This window comes from Herpailurus yagouaroundi, unplaced genomic scaffold (genome assembly GCF_014898765.1).
Source record: "Herpailurus yagouaroundi ecotype Mexico unplaced genomic scaffold, PumYag 140, whole genome shotgun sequence".
In the NCBI taxonomy this organism is placed as follows: Eukaryota; Metazoa; Chordata; class Mammalia; order Carnivora; family Felidae; genus Herpailurus; species Herpailurus yagouaroundi.
The window spans coordinates 43,430,353-43,447,467 of NW_024412395.1; the positions used below are offsets into that span (position 1 = coordinate 43,430,353).

The 17,115-nt window shown below is 36.4% G+C and overlaps 1 protein-coding gene across 7 annotated transcripts in view; it reads left to right on the forward strand.

The window, feature by feature from the left end:
* Positions 1 to 17,115, forward strand: part of SLC4A10 (solute carrier family 4 member 10) — a 297,084-nt gene that overhangs the window by 126,323 nt on the left and 153,646 nt on the right. For all 7 annotated transcript variants that reach the window (XM_040475187.1, XM_040475186.1, XM_040475188.1 and 4 more), the window contains exon 3: positions 10,863 to 11,009. In XM_040475187.1, the coding sequence (XP_040331121.1) occupies positions 10,863 to 11,009 (147 nt within the window). The remainder of the gene's footprint in view (positions 1 to 10,862; positions 11,010 to 17,115) is intronic.

Genomic DNA, 17,115 nt, shown 5'->3' on the forward strand with positions numbered 1-17,115 from the left:
TTTCCTCCCAGCGAAATAAAGAATAGTGTATTAGTATTATTATTAATTATAGTAGGATTTCTTTCCATCCCCAAATACACCTCTAATCTCACTGCATTTGGTAAACATTCAGAATGCTTTGACCACAGTCATATCAAGTGGTGTTTCAGTACTGGTCCCTCTTACATACTGAAAATTTTTACAGTAGTTCTGTATCTGCTCCATGAGACTGTATCCACACAATTTGAGTGTCAAAATTCCAGGATTTGTTAGCAACATTTTACTCAGAAAGCAGTGTTTGTTACCTTTAATGAAACTTTGCTTTTCTAATGGGGAAACTGTATTTTCTGTCAAGTGACATAGAGTCAATTCTGAGTAAATTCTAGTGTTCTGTGCTTACCTTGAAAAAAATCTTTGCTTTTAATAGCACTGTTCCATTTTTACTAATATTTTGGAAATACATTTGTATCTAAATGATTCCAGATTTTTATTAATTTGGGGGTTTTTAACATGGCATAAAAGTAATTATTGACTATTTTGATTAACTTAAAAAATGCTCATTTGAGAAGATTCCCTCTTTTAACTAAATTTTTGGACTTTATATATCATAAAATAAAATTCTTCTCTATATAATCTTAAAAAATAGATTAGGTTTAATAATATTCAAGTTATATTTGAACCATGACATTTTTCATTATTTTGAATGCTTTTTCTTCTTTGAAGTGATCTCTGCTAGGACGGAAAATTCAATTTTGAATATGATGTTTGAGGAAAAATTTATGGTAATATTAACCTGGAAATTTTATTTACATACTGTTTTCCACAGGATCTAATATGATTCTCTAGTTGCTGAAACCAGGGTTATTATAGTTGGGGTTAGAAAATTTAGCAATATAGAGGGAAACAGAAAGACAATGAAATAGGACAGGAAAACTTCATTCTGCTTTCTTATTCCTTTCAGCCACTGAGGGTGAGCAGGATGAAGGGAAAGGGAGGTAACAAGTGTGTCTGCTATATCATAAGCCTCATGTCTAATATTTTATACCTATTCGATTCTCATGTAATCTTTGTAGAAATTCTCTTAAATCTGTTGATGTTTTTAATATCTACGTTTCTTTATTTTGTTCTAAAAGCAAACATGAGGTGGTCTGGATGAGGCAGATTCTTACTATTGTAGCAATAACCGTGTTGGTTCTCCATGCCCCATTCTTTCCCTTTAAGGTGATATGATGAGAACTAGACGGTTATAGGCACAGGAGGGGAGCCCTAAGATTATGAATTAAGTTTATATGGGAATTTTTCTACAGCTCCCTTTTCCCCTCCTGAGAGAGGGAGGGAAATCTTATCTCCCTTATGTAATCAAATCTCAAGGAAGAGAAGAGGAAGATCCCCTAGTTTAAACCCTTCGGATATAAACTGGTAGCTATGGGGATTTATTATCTTTTGAAATGTAAAGACATAAATCTGAGAAATAAATGTCTACCTCTCTTTGAAGGTCTCTGTCTTTTTGTCCACCTTTAACCCCCAAAGCTTGTCCTTTAACTCAGATTCCAGTTTTCTCTGCTTTAGAAGTCTCTAGTCATGCAGAAACATGAAATACTTTCTCCTTAGTTCCATAAGCATAAATTGTGACCTTTTAATCACTGTTGCTTTGAAATTTGTGGTCATACCTTTTTTTCCCCCATTCTTACATTTCTTAATGTGTTTAGTAGCCAATGCATTATTGTGTCTATTACCTATATATTTTACTTAAAGTTATCATCTCAATTTATTTTTTTATTAAAAAAATTTTTTTAATGTTTATTATTTTTGAGATAGAGACAGAGCGCAAGCAGGGAAGGGGCAGAGAGAGAGGGAGACACAGAATCCAAAGCAGGCTCCAGGCTCTGAGCTGTCAGAACAGAGCCCGATGCGGGGCTTGAACTCACAGACCGTGAGATCATGACCTGAGCTGTAGTCTGCCGCCCAACCAACTGAGCCACCAAGGCGCCCCATCATCTCAATTTATACAAAAGATTTATATACTCAATAAAAATGTATTGAGCACCAAAAAGTATCAAGTACTGCTGCAGATACTTGGGACACATCAGCGAACAAAGAAAAATTCCCTGCGCTTCTTAAGTTGAAAAACTTTTGAGGGAAACTAGAAAGGAAGCACTAAACATAATAAATTAATGACATGGTATGTAAGTGCTATAGAAAAAATAAAAATAGAGCAGAATGAGGAGCATAAAGGGTCAGAAAGAGTAGAGTGTAATATTAAGTAGATGGTTAGTGCAGGCTTTGCTGAGAAGGTGAAATATGAGCAAAGACTTGAAAGAGGTGAGGAATTTCCCAAGTAGGCAGAATATTTCAGGCGGTAAAAAAAGACAGAGGCAAGCCCCCTGGGTGGCAGTGAGAACAGCAAGGAGGCCAGTGTGGCTTAAGCGAAGTGGAGATCAGTGAGTGAGGAGTAAGTGAGGAGGAGGTCAGCAGCAGAGAGGATCAGAGAGCTAAAGGAATAGGGTGTGCAGATCACAAAGAGCCTTGGAAAGCCCTAGAATAATCGTGGCCTCTTCTCTGAGTAAAATAGGGTAACACTGGAAGGATAAAATGAAGAATGATGGGATCTAACTTGCATTTTAAGAGGACTACACTTGCTACTGTGTTTGGCATAGACAGTGGGGCTAAAGGTGGACCTACGAAGGCCGGCTGGAAGACTGTTGCAGTCATCCAGGTTGGGTATGATGTTGCCCTGACTAGAGTAGTGAAGTGAAATAATAAGTGGGCAGATTCTGGATATGTTTTGCCAGGTGTTCCAACACGTTTCTTCTTCGATTGGTTGTGCGCTTAAGAGAAAGAGAGGAGTCTACAGTGACTGCAAGGTATTTGTTCTGAGCAGCCAGAAAATTGTTTTGTCATCGACTGAGATGGACAGGATTGTGGGGGAGCGTTTTTTTAGGAGGGAGTTGGGATGGAGAAGACTTGGAGTTTAGTCCTGTACATCTTGATTTTAAGAAGTACTTTAGACGTGTAGTGGAGGTGTCGTGAGACTGTCGTCTGGGATTGAGAGAGGTTTGAGATGGAGACACAGAATTGGGGGCTACCCACATACAGGTGGGCAGATCTAGGTTTTGTGGGGCCTGAAACATGCATTTTTGAAGGTTCTCTAGGGAAAAAAAAATCAAAATTTGAATATAAATCAGAGGTGGATATCTATTTAGAATGAAAAAATCTCAACAAATACTTATTGGGAAACTGAATAATAGCACAAAATTGTAACATGTGGAGAAATAGGATACTTTTTAAAAGGAACTGACATACCTCTAATACTTTTTCCCACCAATTTTTGGTCTCTAGTGTCAAGGATTTTTAAGTATCATTTTCTGTTGAGGATATGGAAAATTAACTCACTCTTTATTATTAATTAACATTTATAGTAGTCTAGAAAAGTTTCTTTCATCTTTACAACTTATTTATAATTTCATAAAAATTTTCAGGGTTGTCTTAAAATTTATGAAAACTTATCAAGCTTCTTGCATATATAACCTGTAAGATTTAGAGGAGTTTTCCAGAGACTAACTCTGGCTCTATACTTTGCTTCGTCTCCGCTACCTACATGCTCCCAATGCGAGGCACACTGTGATGTCCCTGCACATTATGATACTACTGCAGCCCTGAACCTTTGTGTCACAACTTCAGATGAGTTTGGCACAGTGGGTATGAGGAGTATTCCTGGAAGCTATTCCAACTCCAGGATAGCTAGCAATGACTTATTCATATATGGACGTGATGGCAAATCACATAAATATGTTCCATTAAAGCCAACCCAAGTATATCTCCACCTCTGTTTCCTATGTTTGTATGTATTTATATTTATGTATTTTTTATTCTCAAGTTAACATACAGCATAGTCTTGGCTTCAGGAGTAGAACCCAGTGATTCAACTCTTACATATGACACCCAATGCTCATCCCAGCAAGTGCCCTCCTTAATGCCCATCACCCATTTAACCCACCCCACTTCTATTTCCTCTTAGTTTCTCAAAATTTTCAGACACTCACGATTCCAGATTCCATCATGAAGGAATCTTACACTAATAAATGTTCATAAAATATGTGACCATGAGAACACAGTATTAGTCCTCTCCACCCTTACATGTAATCTACCATGAGCTATGAGTTTTGACTTTTTTTTAAATTAAAAGACTTTATTTTTTAGAGCAGTTTTAGGTCTGTAGAGATTGCACAGGAAGTACAGATGCCCCTCTCCTCCCTGCACACAATTTCGTCTTATTACTAATATTTTACATTAGTGGAATTTAACTGAATTGCATAGTGTATATTAGGGTTTACTCTTTGTTTTTTACATTTCTGAGTTTTGACAAATCTATAAGATTACATATCCACTATTACAGTATCATACAGGACAATATCACTTCTCTAAAAATGCCCCATGCTTTTCTTAAACACTCTTACCGTCTCTCCCTGAACCCCTGAAAATCTTTGATAGTTTTACTGTCTCTATAGTTTCACTCTTTCCAGAATTTCATATAGTTGGAATCCTACAGTACATAGCTTTTTCACTGACTTCCTCAATTAGCAATATGAATTTAGGGTTTCTTCATTCGAGACACCTTAAAGAAAAAGCTATATTTTCATGGTTGATAGTTCATTTCTTTTGATTGTTTAATAATACTCCATTTAATGTCTGTACCACTGTTTATTCATTTAAAGGACATCTTAGTTTCCTGGTTTTTTTTGACAATTATGAACAAAGCTGCTATAAACATTTGTGTGCATGTTTTTATGTGGACATTAGCTTTCAACTCATTGGAGCAAGCACCTAATGAGTGAATTCAGGATTTAGATTAGAGTCTAGACCTTACACCTATTCACAAAAAATAGCTCAAAGTGGATCATAGACCTAAAAGTAAAACAGGAACTTGTGCAGAGTGCAGAAGATAACATAGAAAATCTAGGTGACCTTGAGCCTGGTGATGACTTTTTATTTTAATATTTAATTTAAAAAAATGTTTCTTATTTATTTTTTGAGAGAGAGATGGAGGGAAGGGCAGAGAGTGAGGGGGACAGAGGCTATGAAGCGGGCTCTGCACTGACAGGCTGACAGCAGCAAGCCTGATGTGGGGCTTGAACTCACAAACTGTGAGGTCATGACCTGAGCCAAAGTCAGACGCCCAACCAACTGAGCCCCCAGGTGTCCCTGGTGATGACTTTTTAGATACAACACCAAAACACAATCTATTACGGAAAAATTGATAAACTGGACTTCTTTAAAATTAAAACATATGCTCTATGAAAGACACTTAGAAGAATGAAAAGACAAGCTAAAGAGAAAATTCTTGCAAAATACATATCTGATGAAGGACTTATATCAAGGGGCACCTGGGGGGCTCAGTTGGTTAAGTATCCAACTCTTTGTTTCAGCTCTGGTCCTGATCTCATACTTTTCATGAGTTTGAGCACCGCATTGGGCTCTGCACTGGCAGTGTGGCGTCTGCTTGGGATTCTCTCCCCAACCCCCCACTCTCTCTGCCTACCCCCTGCTTGCACTGTCTCTGTTTCTCTCAAAATAAATACATAAACTTGTTTTGAAAAGGACTTATATCCAAAATATATAAATAACTCTTAAAACCCAACAATAAGAAAACAAAAATCCAAGTATAAAATAAGAAAAGATCTGAGCAGACACCTCACCAAAGAAGAAATACAGACAGTAAATAACCATATGAAAATATGCTCAATATCATTTGTCATTAGGGAATTGGAAATTAAAATAATGAGATATCGCTACACACCCATTAGAATAGCTAAAATCCAAAATACTGACAATATCAAATGTCAGCAAGAATGTGGAGCAACAGGAACTTTCATTCATTGCTGGTTGGAATATAAATGATGCAGCCATTTTGGAAGACAGTCTGGCACTTTCTTATATAGGTAAGCATAAGCTTACCATGTGATCCAGCAAGTCAATCATAGTTGTTTACCCAAGTGAGTTTTGATATTTTCACCAGCCTTGCAAGATTGTGTCTCAGGAAACTCCTTCAGCTTGGTCTTCCTTGCATTTAATGTTCTGAAGACATCAGTTCAGCTGTGTGTCTTGGCATCCTCTTATCTGATTATGCTTGGATATGGTTTCAGATGTTTTTTTAAGTCTTGGCAACTTTTTAGGATGTTACTTTGGGCAAATACCCATCAAATCTACATTTCACAGACAAAGACAATATTCACTAGACCCAGCCAGGCCTCTAGACTTGCCCCTTGGGTCCATGGTATCCTTTATCTTTATCCATCAGGGAATGGTTATCTTAACCAGTAATTATTAGAAACCTTTGCGATCTTAAGGTTTACTTCAACTACCACTGTCTGTAAAGCCCTAAACTTCCTCAAGTTTACTCATTTCCTCATTCACTGAAATTGCTCTTAAGAAGGTAACAGTAAACATTAATTTCCAACCTAACAACTAATTTTTAGTCTTAATCTTATATGACTTCTTTATAGCATGTAAACTGGTTAACTGTCCCCTGCTTGCAACTCTCCCCTATTGGTTTCTTTAATTTTAAAAATTAAAAAAAAAATTAAAAAAAATTTTAATGCGTGTTTATTTTTGAGAGAGAGAGAGAGAGAGCGAGCGACCATGAGCAGAGGAGGGGCAGAGAGAGAGAGGGAGACAACAGAATCTGAAGCAGGCTCCAGGCTCTGAACTGTCAGCACAGAGCTCAATGTGGGGCCTGAACCCACAAACCATGAGATCATGACCTGAACTGAAGTCAGACACTTAACCGACGGAGCTACCCAGGCACCCCTGATTTTTTAAATTTTGAAATGAAACATATATACAGAAAAGAGCAGAAAGCTTATGCATAAATTTTCATAAACATTATTGAAGCAAAAACTTGTAAAAGAAACAGAACATTTCTAATGCCCCAGAAGCTCCTCATGTGCCTCTCCCCAGTCACAGCTTCTATTCACTTTTATTGTAGACGTAAACAACTATTCTGATTTTTGTATTAATCTTTTCTTATATATGCATCTCTGAACAAAATATTTTAGTTTTTCCATTTTTAAAGCTTTATAAAGCAAATTATATATACATTTTTTGCACAGTACTGTTTGTGAGATTCCTCTACGTTGTGCATATCTGTGGTTTGTTCACTATTATTGTATATATCCCATGGTGTAGATATCTCCCTACTTTATTATGCATTCAGTTAATGTATTTTGGGGTTGTTTCCAGCACTTTGTCTTTATAACCAGTGCAGCTATAGAGATTCTTATACATGTTTCTTCTACATTTTTACATCTTCATGCAATTCTCTAGGGTCTAGGGAAATTGTTGGATTATAAAGTATGCATATTGTCAATTTCAATAAAAATGCTATATTCTTTCAAAGTAGTTCTGTATAATACTACTGGTACTAGATGAGAAACTGGTCTGTACCACAACAAAACATAGAATTGTCAACCATTTCAATTTTTGCCAAGATGGTGGGAGTACAGAGGTATCTAATTATGGTTTCAATTTCCATTTCCCTGAGAGCTAGTGGAGTAGAGCACCTTTTCCTACCCATATTAGCAATTTGTATTTTCTTGTCTCTTAAGTGTCTATTTAAAATTTTTGCCTGTGCTCCTATTCAGTTTTTATCTTTTTCTTAGGATTTGTAGGATTTCTTTTTATATCTGGTTTATTAGTCCTTTATCAGTTATATGTGTTAGAAATATATTTTTATGTTTTTGCCCCCTCCCCAACTCTTGTAATGAAGACAAGTTCCTGATTTAAATGTAATAGAACTTATTAATAATTTTTTTATGGTTCTCTTTAAGAAATTGTTTCCTAGAGGCACCAGGGTGACTCTGTGGGTTGAGCCTCTGACTCTTGATTGGCTGAGGTCATGATCTCATTGTTTGTGGGTTTGAGTCCTCTGTCAGGCTCTGCACTGACAGTGTGGAGTCTTCTTGGGATTCTCCCTCTCTCCCTGTTTCTACCCCACCCTGCCCTTCCAAAATAAATTCATAAACTTTAAAACGAGAAAAAGGAAACTGTTTCCTAACTTGGCATTAAGAAGATAGTTAACAGAGAAAATAGAGATAAAAAGCAGGTATCTAATCTCCTTTATTTATGAGAGGGGGAGAGGGGCAGAGAGATAGAGAGTAGGACAGAGGATCCAAAGTGGGCACTGTGCTGATTGCAGCAAGCCCAGTGTGAGGCTCAAACTCATGAACCATTAGACATGACCTGAGCTGAAGTCAGACACTTAACCAACTGAGCCACCCAGGCGCCCCTAATCTCCCATATTGAATTGAAAGCCGGTGACTTCATGTTTTTAAATTTTAAACTTTGGTTTCTCTTTTTCTGATTCTTTTTTTAAAAGCTTATTTCTTTATTTTGAGAGAGAGAATGAGTGGGGGAAGAGCAGAGAGAGAATTGCAAACAGGCTCCATGCTGTCAGCACAGGGCCAGACGTGGGGCTTGAACTCAAACTGTGAGATCATGACTTTGAGACAACACCAGGCACTGGACGCTTAACAGACTGAGCCACCCAGGTGCCCTCTTTTTTCTGATTCTTAAATGCTAGTTTTATACAAGACTCCATCTGAATTCTTTCTTGTTTTGCACATTCTCCCTGATTTATAATCTTCAACATATTAGAGAATAAGAATGTAGCAATGGTCCAAGTAATTTGAAATTACTAACACTTAAGGTGCCAACATTTGGGAATTATTTTAAGTATACAACTTTGTGGTATATTTTGATATTTGATAAGGTAAATTCTCCCTCCCTGAGCTTCATCAAAATGTTGTTGATTATTTTTCTTTCAGTTTTCCCCTATACATTTTAGATTATTTGTTCTAGTTAACATTGAAATAATGTCAGGTGACAGGTATTGATGGGTATTAAGGAGGGCACTTGTGATCAGCACTTGGTGTCATATGTAAGTTATGAATCGCTGATTTCTATTACTGAAACCAATATTGTACTGTATGTTAACTAAAATAAAAGGAAGAAATTTGTGATTGTATTGAATGCACAGGTTAATGTATGTCTGTTTTGGGGTTCATATCTCTTCACTGATTTTGATATATTTGTTCAAGGCAGGGATACCCAGGGCAATATATCACACTTGTGAGTTCCACTTTTTATACAAGTTGGGAAGGGCTGAAACTGCTGACTTATAAGAATAAAATGATATCTTGTTTATATTTGTATTCTTGATACCTAGCACAATACCACTCAATAAAATATTTGTTATCTCAGTAAACATTTGTTAGGCATCTGCTGTATGCCAGGCACTGTGTCAGGTGCTAACGATACAAATTGACTAACATATTGGCCTTCCCTAGGAAGAAAACTACTTATAGGTAAATAATTACAATTAAGAGTTATTGATTAAGCACTAGAGGGTCCTTAAGGGAGAGAGTAGTCAACTGTATTTAGAGTGAGAGGGTATAGAAAATTTTATAGGTGGCATAATCCTTACACTAGACTTGAAAGATGAGTAGGTATTTATCAGATAGTCAGGAGAGACAAGATAAAGACATTTCCTACAGTTGGAAGAATAAGAACAATATTAAGTAAAAACAGAGACTTGAGAACATCTGGCTATCAAGGGATGAAGGGGCTCATACTGGCTCATAGTTTGTGAAGCAGAGTGTGTTTAGAAGCCTGGCCGGAGAAATAGGCAGAGGCAAGATACTGTTTGGTCTTATAGAGTACTAAAAGCTTTATCTTACAGGCAACAGCGAATAATCAGTGAGTTTAAAGCAGGGGAATAATTAGTCAGATTTGCTTTTTTGAAAGAAAAAAAAGCCATCAGCATTCAAGATTGATAAGAGGTGGGACAAGAATGCAGCTAGGAAAGAAAAAAAAAAGCAGTAAGGAGAATGTTCTAAGAGTCATGGTAAGACAGGATCAGAGTCCAACTAAGAGAACAGCACTAGGGATACTGAAGAAGGAATGGATTTAAGAGATGTAAAGGAGGACCTGATGATAACTTAGATGGGCTTTGAGATGACTGGATAGATGGTGCACTTACTAAGATAGATGATAGTAGATCCTTGGGAGACAAAGAAAAGGACTAATTCCACGGGCATGTTGAGTCTGATGTGCCTGTGAAAAGGATATCACAGTAATATGTCTGATAGGTGGATGGATACATAGGCCTACAGTTCAAGAGAGCAATCTGGCATCAAATTTTAGATCTCAAAGCCCATAATATGTATATATCAGCTGAAATCATAAGGTCAAAGATGGAATCTGGGGATATCCAACCTTGAGTGGGTGAATAGAAGAGGAACCAGCAAAGAAAACTAATAGGAGCAAAACAAAAGAGGAGGAGGAGTACCAGGAGAAAGGGGTCGTAGAGAAGAGAGTGGTCAAGTATCAAGTGCCACAGATAGAAATAACAGACCTGAAAAAATTTCATGGGATTTGGCATTAATGGGGACCTTGGTGGAATCTATTTTATTAGATAGTGATTTTTTCACATACTTAACTGTGAAGGGAAGGGAACTGGCAAGATAACACCATTAGTTGGAGGTAGGGAGAAAATAGAACAATTGCTTTTTTTATTTTTTTTAATGAGACGAGTATAATTATAAACTATGGAGAATAGACACAGAGAGATTAAGACAATAAATTAAAGGTGATTATAAAATATACAACCAAATAATTAGTATTATAAGTGTTTGTGATAGATTTGTGGTATACTCAAATAGTATAAATGCAAAAATACAGTGCTAAGCCCCAAGATGTACATATCATAAACATTCTAAAACGACTTGCTGGATTGAATTGAATGGAGTTCTATTAATATGTAAATCATTATCCTCTGTACTCTGGAATAATTCAGAGTTTAATTTGTGCATTTGCTTCTGATGAAGGTCATCGGACACTGTTTATTGGAGTTCATGTGCCCCTGGGAGGAAGAAAAAGCCATCGACGTCACAGGCATCGTGGTCATAAACACAGAAAGAGAGACAGAGAGAGAGATTCAGGATTAGAGGATGGAAGGGAGTCACCTTCCTTTGGTAAGACTCTTTCTCCTTGTTTTTTATTAAATTTACGATGGTAATAAACTTGCTAAATCCATAATTAGCAATAATGCCTCATACTCATACAATTGTTTATACTTTTACAAAAGATGTTGGTTGGGCAGATGGGGGAGAAGTGAGAGATAAAAAAAACTTGATTGAACACAACTTGTGCTTTGTGAAGTTGAGAATTGGCTTAGCCTTGTGATTGAGGAAATACACATAAGTAGTAAAACTTAGTTGTATAAACCTTTTATTGTATATATATATATTATATATATATTTATATATAATGTATAATGTATATAATATATAATTATATATATATTTATATAGCCTTGTGATTGAGGAAATACACATAAGTAGTAAAACTTAGTTGTATAAACCCTTTATTGTGTATACACACACACACACACACACACACACACACACACACACATATTCAAATAATAGTCATTGCTGGAAGTAGTTAAAAATCCAGAGGGGAATGCCTTTATTAAGTTCCCACATACACCATTGCTGATGCTGCCCAAATTTCCCTCTTAAGACATGGACATTCTACTATTTTGAATGTTCTTCCTTTCGAAGTAGATACAGAATATCAAACTATAGTGATACGGTAACTATTAACAATTTCTGAGTGCCATGAATGCCTGTGTTCATGACATAACCAAGAACCTGGCTTTCCCATCTCTTATGACCCTCTCCTTCACTGCACCTAGTTCCCCTACTCAACCATAATTACTTTGCTCTGAGATCGTCAATGCTTTCAGAACATGTGTCTCTCCTTCTTGTCTACCTGTGCAACTCCTTGACCGCTCTACTTTTTTCTATCCATGCTGCCATCTCTCTTGCATTGATAGGCTATGATTTCATAGCCTATAATTTTACTAATACTTTTGCTAATATTCTGAATATCATAGGTTTATTGTTTTAATTTTATTCATACGATTACACCCACTTAACCATACTTATGTTGGGGGTCCCTCCATGTTCTTGCTTTCTCCCTGCCTCCACAATGGGCCCACTGTGCTGACCATAATCATTCAGCAGGGCAGATTGTAACTATTTAAATTCATGACACAATCAACCTTCAACAGTGCCTCCCAGTTCTATTGCATTTCTTTGATTTTCAAATTGACTATTTTTCAAACTTTTTCATCATTCTTCAACATCCGTTTTTTCACTATCACTTAGTGGATGCTTTCTACTTTGGAGGGAAAATGTGTCATCAGAACCAACTCATTCCAATTCTCTCCTATGTGCCTGTATCTGAAACTTTCTTTTGATGTAACAAGGGAGTTTTCTTTTCAGTTATGTTTTATTTCCTGTTTCCTCCTACCTGGAAATGTACACAATTTATAATCTGGTTGACCTCTTCCTTGCAACTGGATTATTCTCAGCATCTTTTAAACATGAGAGAGACTCCCATTTTAGATAATCCCTGACCCCCGCTCAAACCCACAATACCACTCTAGTCATTATCTTGTATTCAGATATGAAGTTAGTGGCATATAACGTTTGGGGTAACAATTTTGCTCTTAATATTCTATAAATATTGCTTTATTCAATATGTTTTCAGTAAGTGTTGCAGAGAAGTCTATGGTCTCTATGGGTGTTTTTTTTTTCTTTCATTTTTTAACATTGTATCTTTTAAGCCTGAATGCTTATAGACATTTTTCTGTGTCTCTTTAAGAAATTTGCTAAGACAGGCCTAATGGTGGGTGTATTAAAAAGCCTTTCCAATGTGCACATACTGATATTTTTCCACTTAGAGCACATTTTCCTATTTTATCTGATTCTGTTCCACTTCCTTTGTTATCTTCTTTGTGAATATTAATTATCTGCCTGTTGGATTAGTTATATCTGCTCTTTGTCATTTTCCTCTGTAGTTTAAAGTTAGTCTCTCATATTATCCATTTGATTATCTGCAATATCAGTTTTGCATTTTACTATTTCTGTTATTGGTTTATTTTGTGGTTGCATTTTTAGTTTTCTTAAAATTTTTTCTTATCATGTACTATTTTCTTTACATTTCCTCTTGTCCTTTCCTAACTAGTTTTTGTTGTTCTGCTTGATAGAGTCTCTGTTTATAATTTATAGTCTATTGATAATTCCCAGCTATTGCTGGGCATTTTCTTTTGATCCTGAAGTGGATAATTTTCAGAGGTATGATCTTCCTTTGGGCCATTCAGATTATTTTGACTATATATTAATTTGTAGTATTTGTATAGTTTCCCAGTTGTTTTTCTTAGAGAGACACTGGCATCAGTATGCTCCTTGTTTCAATCAGTGTGTATAGTTAGAGCATTAACCTTCCCCCAGTAGCATGTATTTCTGCCAGAGTTAGAATGACTGTTGTCTGGAGTGTGTAAGGGAACGTATTCTGGGAATCTTCACCTGCATGATATAAGGATCTCTGAGTCAGTGGGCTCAGAGGTATATAAGGGTCCCCGTCATTTTCAGGTGTTTTTTTGTTTTGTTTTGTTTTGTTTTGTTTTGTTTTGTTTTCTGAGGTGGAGTCTGGGAATATAACAAAGTGAAAATTAGGTAGATTTTTCTTATTCAATCCTCCACCTGCTTATATACAGATTCTCTCTTAGATTCTGAGAATGGATTATATATGTTGGGCTAAACTTTAATGGTTACTTCGAGCTTTCATCTTCTAGTATTTGAGACAATATATTCACATCACCTGAGAAATACTTACTAAATAAACATAAATAAACTTGTTCCCCCTGCTTCTGACATCATTTTTTTTTCTTAGGGCTTAATGCAGTATGTCAGTTTTTCACAACAGTTGTTCTCAACATTGACTACACTTAGGAGTTTTCAGAACATATTGATGGTCAAGCCCCATACCCATCAGGATCTCTGGGGGTGGGGCCTAAATGTAGGTATTTGGTTGAAGTACCCCCAGATAATTCTAATGTGCAGCCAAGCTTCAGATCCACTGTTCTAGAAATTTTGCTATTTCAAGTGTGGCCCATGAACTAGTGATATTAGCATCACATGGGAGCTTGTTAGAAATGCAGAATCTCAGGCCCTACCCCAGACCTTTCGAATCAGAATCTGTACATTAATAATATACTTAGATAACTGATATACACACTACAAGTTGACAAATAAAGCTCTAGAGTGTTCCTTGTCAAACCCTGTTATACAGTAGAATCATCTGAGGAGCTTTAAAAAATATTGATGCTGGGCCCCACCCTCAAAGATTTCAATTAATATTGGATATTTCCTTAGGCACTGTTATTCTTTAAAAAGTATCCCAGGTGATTTAATATCCAGCTAGGATCAAGAACCATTGATCTGAAGAAGCTTCTGCCTCTTTATTTGGTAAAACTGGAAATTAGTCAGGTGGCCCAGATTCTCCCTCTGATGTGTCAGCCACTATTTTTGGATGCCACCTACTTCCTTCCTCCCCCAACCATCTGAGTATCTCTGTTGACATTTAGACCTAAGATCTGTTTTATCAGGGACAAATGTTTGGCACCCTGGTGGTCTCTAAGCAGTAGAACTTCCTAGATTCCACTTTTTTTTTTTCAGCTTCTTCAGGACCAATCATCTGTCTTTATTCCTAACCCACAGTCAGTTCAGGTGCCTTGATAATCAAGTACCCAGTCATATCCATGTTATAAACACCATCCCACTTGATTTGGGCTTTGATATTCTGCTTTGATATATCTGTGAGCATATATGAGATTACTATGCTGAAGGCTTCATAGAAAATTTCTGAGAATATTTATTAAGAATATTTATTTTAGGGGCATCTGGGTGGCTCAGTCAGTTAAGCGTCTGACTTCAGCTCAGGTCATGATCTTGCAGTCCGTGAATTCAAGCCCCGCATCAGGCTCTGTAATGGCAGCTCAGAGCCTGGAGCCTGCTTCGGATTCTGTGTCTCCCTCTCTTTCTGTCCCTCCCGTGCTCCCACTCTCTCTTCATCTCTGTCTCTTTCTCTCAAAAATAAAAATAAAAATAAATATTAAAAAAATATTTATTTTACTTGAAAGGATTTCAAAGAAAATATTTTGAAGACGTTCTTACAGGTGCCTGAAAATTCTTCAGAATTCAGTTTCCAAAGTGATATAGGATAAAGGAGAATGCGAGGGAGCATAGGTCCCCCTCTGCTTCCAGGAACCTGGAAGTTTAGGTTGTAAATTGGAGTATGGATCTGTGGAGACATGTGATAATTTATCTCATATTTCTGGAGCAAACATCAATTTAATAAAAAGATTTTGGGGTAAATGTTTGAATTTTGGCACTCTTAAGAAATTTTTGTCACCAAACTGTATGAGAAACATCAGCCAGATCCCACTTTATTATATGACCTAGTTGTGTAAGGCAGTGTTGTTAGGGACCCGGTTGTGTTAGTGCTGCATCCAGATACAAGTGAACAGGCCTTTACTGTCGCCAGAAGAGATTATGCATATATCACAGACCTGCAATGGTTCGTTCTAGTCTGCCAGATCTGATGATTGAATTGTGATTCCTAGGTGAGTCCAAAGATAGACCCATCTTTTCAGCTTTGTGGTAGTGGTGGTGGTGATGCTTTGATTATAGAAAACACTTTTGATGCTGGCAAATAAGTTCAACCTACTTTTGTTACTGCACGTAATAAACATGATAGTTTGTGTAAGAATGTGATGATTATTCTCCTTCCTGTTACAATCAATTCTGATATTAGAAAACTGCTAAAATCTGGCATCTTGTTATTTTTCATGTAGTCTCTTATATTTACCTTTTGTACTTTGAAATTATATATGTATGTATGTGTTATATATATATATATTTTTTTTTTCAATTTTTAGTGTTTAGTTTTGAGAGAGAGACAGAGGCAGAGCGTGAATTGGGGAGGAGCAGAGAGAGAGGGAGACACAGAATTCAAAACAGGCTCCAGGCTCTCAGCACAGAGCCCGACGCTGGGCTTGAACTCACAAACAGTGAGATCATGACCTGAGCCAAAATCAGCTGCTTAACCAGCTGAACCACCCGGGTGCCTTGAAATTATATTTTCAACCAGGAACATGAATGGGTTGTTTAAAAATGATAAATTTGAAGCATAAACCTGAAGTCAGTGAAAGAATGAAGACAACAAGGGAAATTCAGAACACTTTAATGTTGATTTGTTTCTTAGCCTCCCAACAAAGAACATAACAGGAAAGATGATAGGAGGTAGATCAATTATAATTAGTTAATCTATAAGCAGTAGAAATACATCTAAAAACCATAGGCTGTATAAAATGCTTGGGTAAAATATGGGACACAAATGTACTATAGAAATTAGCACAACCATGGAATTAAGCCTAGGATTTTTCTAGTTTTATATAGTAAATTGTGCATATGCTTCAGGAAATAAGAAAGCAAATATAGAAAACATGACTTCAGAAAGCTATTTTGTGATGGGTAATGACTTTCTGTTCCTATTTAACTCTCGGCTGTTATATAACAGTATTAATATTTAAAAAATCATTTTATTATAATGTATAAGAAATATTTAAGAGTGTTAAAGTGTGGACACATAAATGTACAACTCAGTGAATGATCATCAACATGTAACTGCCATCTTGGCTAGCATTCCACAAACCTCTCTTAGTGATCCCTCCAGTCACTATCTACCTCTCCTCCCCAAAAGGATCACGAGCTTGTCTTGTTATACTGGGTGTTTTGGCAGTTTTTGAACTTCATATAAATGAAGTCATATAGGAGATATTTGTTTCTGTCTTTCTCTATTGCTCAATATTGTTTTTGTGGGATTCACCAATGTTTTTGGCCATAGTTTTAGTTTATTAATTTTCATTTTTGTGTAGTATCTGTTTACTTGTATATGCTGTGCATTCTACTGATTGACATTTGGATCATTTACATTTTGAAGCTACTTTTGTTGCTTTGAACATTTTTACATATCTCTTGGTACACACATGTATTTCTCATACCTAGAACTTATTGTTGAACTGTAGGGTATGTATACTTTCTTTCTTTCTTAAAACTTTTTTAAATGTTTATTTGTTTTTGAGAGAGAGAGAGCGTGAGCAGGGGAGGGGCAGAGAGAGAGGGAGATACAGAATCCAAAGAAGGTTCCAGGCTCTGAGCTGTCAGC